The sequence below is a fragment of the Austrofundulus limnaeus genome, unplaced genomic scaffold (assembly GCF_001266775.1).
Source record: "Austrofundulus limnaeus strain Quisiro unplaced genomic scaffold, Austrofundulus_limnaeus-1.0 Scaffold256, whole genome shotgun sequence".
In the NCBI taxonomy this organism is placed as follows: domain Eukaryota; kingdom Metazoa; phylum Chordata; class Actinopteri; order Cyprinodontiformes; family Rivulidae; genus Austrofundulus; species Austrofundulus limnaeus.
Genome location: NW_013952658.1, coordinates 493,968 through 496,413, shown reverse-complemented (window position 1 = coordinate 496,413; position 2,446 = coordinate 493,968). Strand labels below are relative to the sequence as shown.

The window sequence follows — 2,446 nt, the reverse complement described above, 5'->3', positions numbered from 1 at the left end:
GCAGCTTCTGGTTGCAAAAGTTTAAAAAGACTATATTTTGATTTGTACTTTATCAAATTTATTTGAAACATTAAACATTTTTAATTTATTTATTTTATGCCCACAATTTTATTTTTTGAATTGTCTATTTTTGTTATTGTTTATGTTTTTTTGTTTGTCTTTTTTTGTGTTGATAAGCCTGAGTGGTCTGTTGACTGACCTTTGTATTTGTTCAAATAATTGTTATGGGCAGGTTACAGTATAAAAATGTTTGTCATAATCATGTGTTGTGATTATTTGACAGGAGTTTTACTTTTAAACTGTAAGTGTATTTAATTTAGTTATGTTAGTTATGATAGTTTAGTTTTGATGTAAATACAATAAAAAATTAATTCAAGATTTGGAATAATTATCATTTTGATCCGTACATTGGTAATGTCTGACTGGGCCTCGTGACACTTTATGTTCAAGAAATTGGGCCCCGAGGTCAAAAAGGTTAAGAACCCCTGGTCTAGACTGTCCTGGTACCGTGGACACTGCCGTGTGCTATTTGTTATGGACATATTATGACAAGCACAGACGTCCAAAACCAGAACACTGCTCCAGTTCAGATCAGAGAGGGTGTTCCCCCACACAATACAACCAACCAGAAAGTGTAGTTGTTTCTAGTAATCTTTTCTTGTTAACAGATGTTTCATTTGCTGTTTGAACTGACTGTAAAAAATGTTTGACATGTTTTACTTGTGTAAATGATTCTGCTTGCTACTTTTTTCACATCCTGCAGCTCCAGCCCAGAAAATTACAACCCCAGCCTGCAAATATGGAGTGCCTTTAACAGTGAGGAAGGTTGGAGGTGGAGCCAAAAAGCATACAGAGAGGAAAGCAGCTGTGAAACACAACCTGGTTAGTACATAATATTGCTTTGAGTTTTATCCCTTGATGCTGTTGAGGTTAAGCTCATTGTGTTAAATATCAGAGGCCTCTCCGTATGTGTGTCTGTATGTGTGCTTATGAGTGTTTTTGACGTCACGCTGTGTCGGCAAACTCTGAAGCCAYGTGTCGTATGTCGCTCAGGCCCCTCTCCCAGCAGCTCCTCAGAGAAGAGTCAGTCAAGTGGAGGAGGAAAGAAAAAAACACGAGGTACAGCTGAGTGCCCCGTATAACTCCCTGTTTGACCTCCCTCCGTCTTCTATTCACACATGTGGRTCACTTCTTACAGCATTTTCTGTTTTCTCCCTCCCATAAAGCTTGCTCCTTACCTCCCACTCCTGATCCGTTCGGAGTGTTCTGCCTGAGTTAGATTTTTCTTGACCTGCCCCTTTGTCCACCTTGCCTGCCTGCCCTGTGACAGAGCAGTACTGCAGCCCTGAAGACGAGTGTTTGTAAAATGTTGTTTTGTGTTTGAGGTGCTGTTGTCTCATCTACAGGAGGGCATCAGAAAGAAAAGGATGGAGCTGATTGAGAAACAAAGAAAACAGAGAGAACAGGTAAGCCCACAGTTTAGTCCCTGAATAATAATAATAAAAAATGCACTGTGTGAGTTTTCTGATCTCCATTTTCTTCAGGTGTTCCTGCTGAAAGCAGAGCAAATTAAGAGAACTGAGAAGGAAAAGGTGAGAAATGATTTTCCTCAAAGACATTTGGGTCTGAAAAGTGTCTGATTTTATCACCATAAGATGATTGAGTCCAGCCACCAAATGTATTCTGCGACTCAAACACTCCCACTGTGCTGAATTAAAAAATCTGCACCCATGGTTTCTTCCAGATCACTCGTGTAAACCAAGCCAGAGAACAAGGCTGGAAGCATGTGTTGAGCTCAAGCGGGGGTAGCAGCCCTGAGAGGAAGGTAATGGACATCTATTTCTTGAAAACATTACTCAAGCGTTTGTAGTTCATGGCTGTGTCCAAATTCAGGGGCTGGGTCCTTCGAAGATCCCGCCCAAGGAGGTTCTATAGAACAGCTGGAGCGCAGAAACCACAAACCGTGTGATCGGCTGGTGAAGCTAACGGCTAACGCTAAACGGTCAAGAGTCTGGATTTCCCTTTACTGTACATGTTGACAACAGAGCAGAAAAAAGGACTGACGATGTAGAAATCATTAAAACTATTAATAATAACACTAACCCAGTTATTATTAATATTTTACAGTTTATATAATATATCTAATGTTTTAAATAATGTCAGAAAAGCTGTTTGTGTTATGGATTTATTAACAGAAGATAAACAGGAAAACGTCTCATTTTACAACACAAGTCATCAGATTTGATCTTATTCAGCTCAATGTGATCTGAGCAGAACATAATGTAACAGTTTAAAATTAAAATAATCTTATAAAGTCGATGTAATCACTGTTATTTATTGAACTGGTTAGCAGATATTAGCTTGCGGAGCATATATACAGAGTTTAGCACTGCTGAATCATGTTACAATTTAACACAAACTATTAAATATTACAGCTGATTTGTCC

General features: G+C 38.7%; 1 protein-coding gene across 1 annotated transcript in view; it reads left to right on the top strand.

The window, feature by feature from the left end:
- nek1 (NIMA-related kinase 1) overlaps nucleotides 1–2,446 on the top strand; it is a 37,663-nt gene that overhangs the window by 9,075 nt on the left and 26,142 nt on the right. Inside the window, exons 11-15 of the mRNA XM_014020542.1 lie at nucleotides 764–882; nucleotides 1,054–1,119; nucleotides 1,407–1,466; nucleotides 1,545–1,592; nucleotides 1,745–1,825. Of these exons, the coding sequence (XP_013875996.1) occupies nucleotides 764–882; nucleotides 1,054–1,119; nucleotides 1,407–1,466; nucleotides 1,545–1,592; nucleotides 1,745–1,825 (374 nt within the window). The remainder of the gene's footprint in view (nucleotides 1–763; nucleotides 883–1,053; nucleotides 1,120–1,406; nucleotides 1,467–1,544; nucleotides 1,593–1,744; nucleotides 1,826–2,446) is intronic.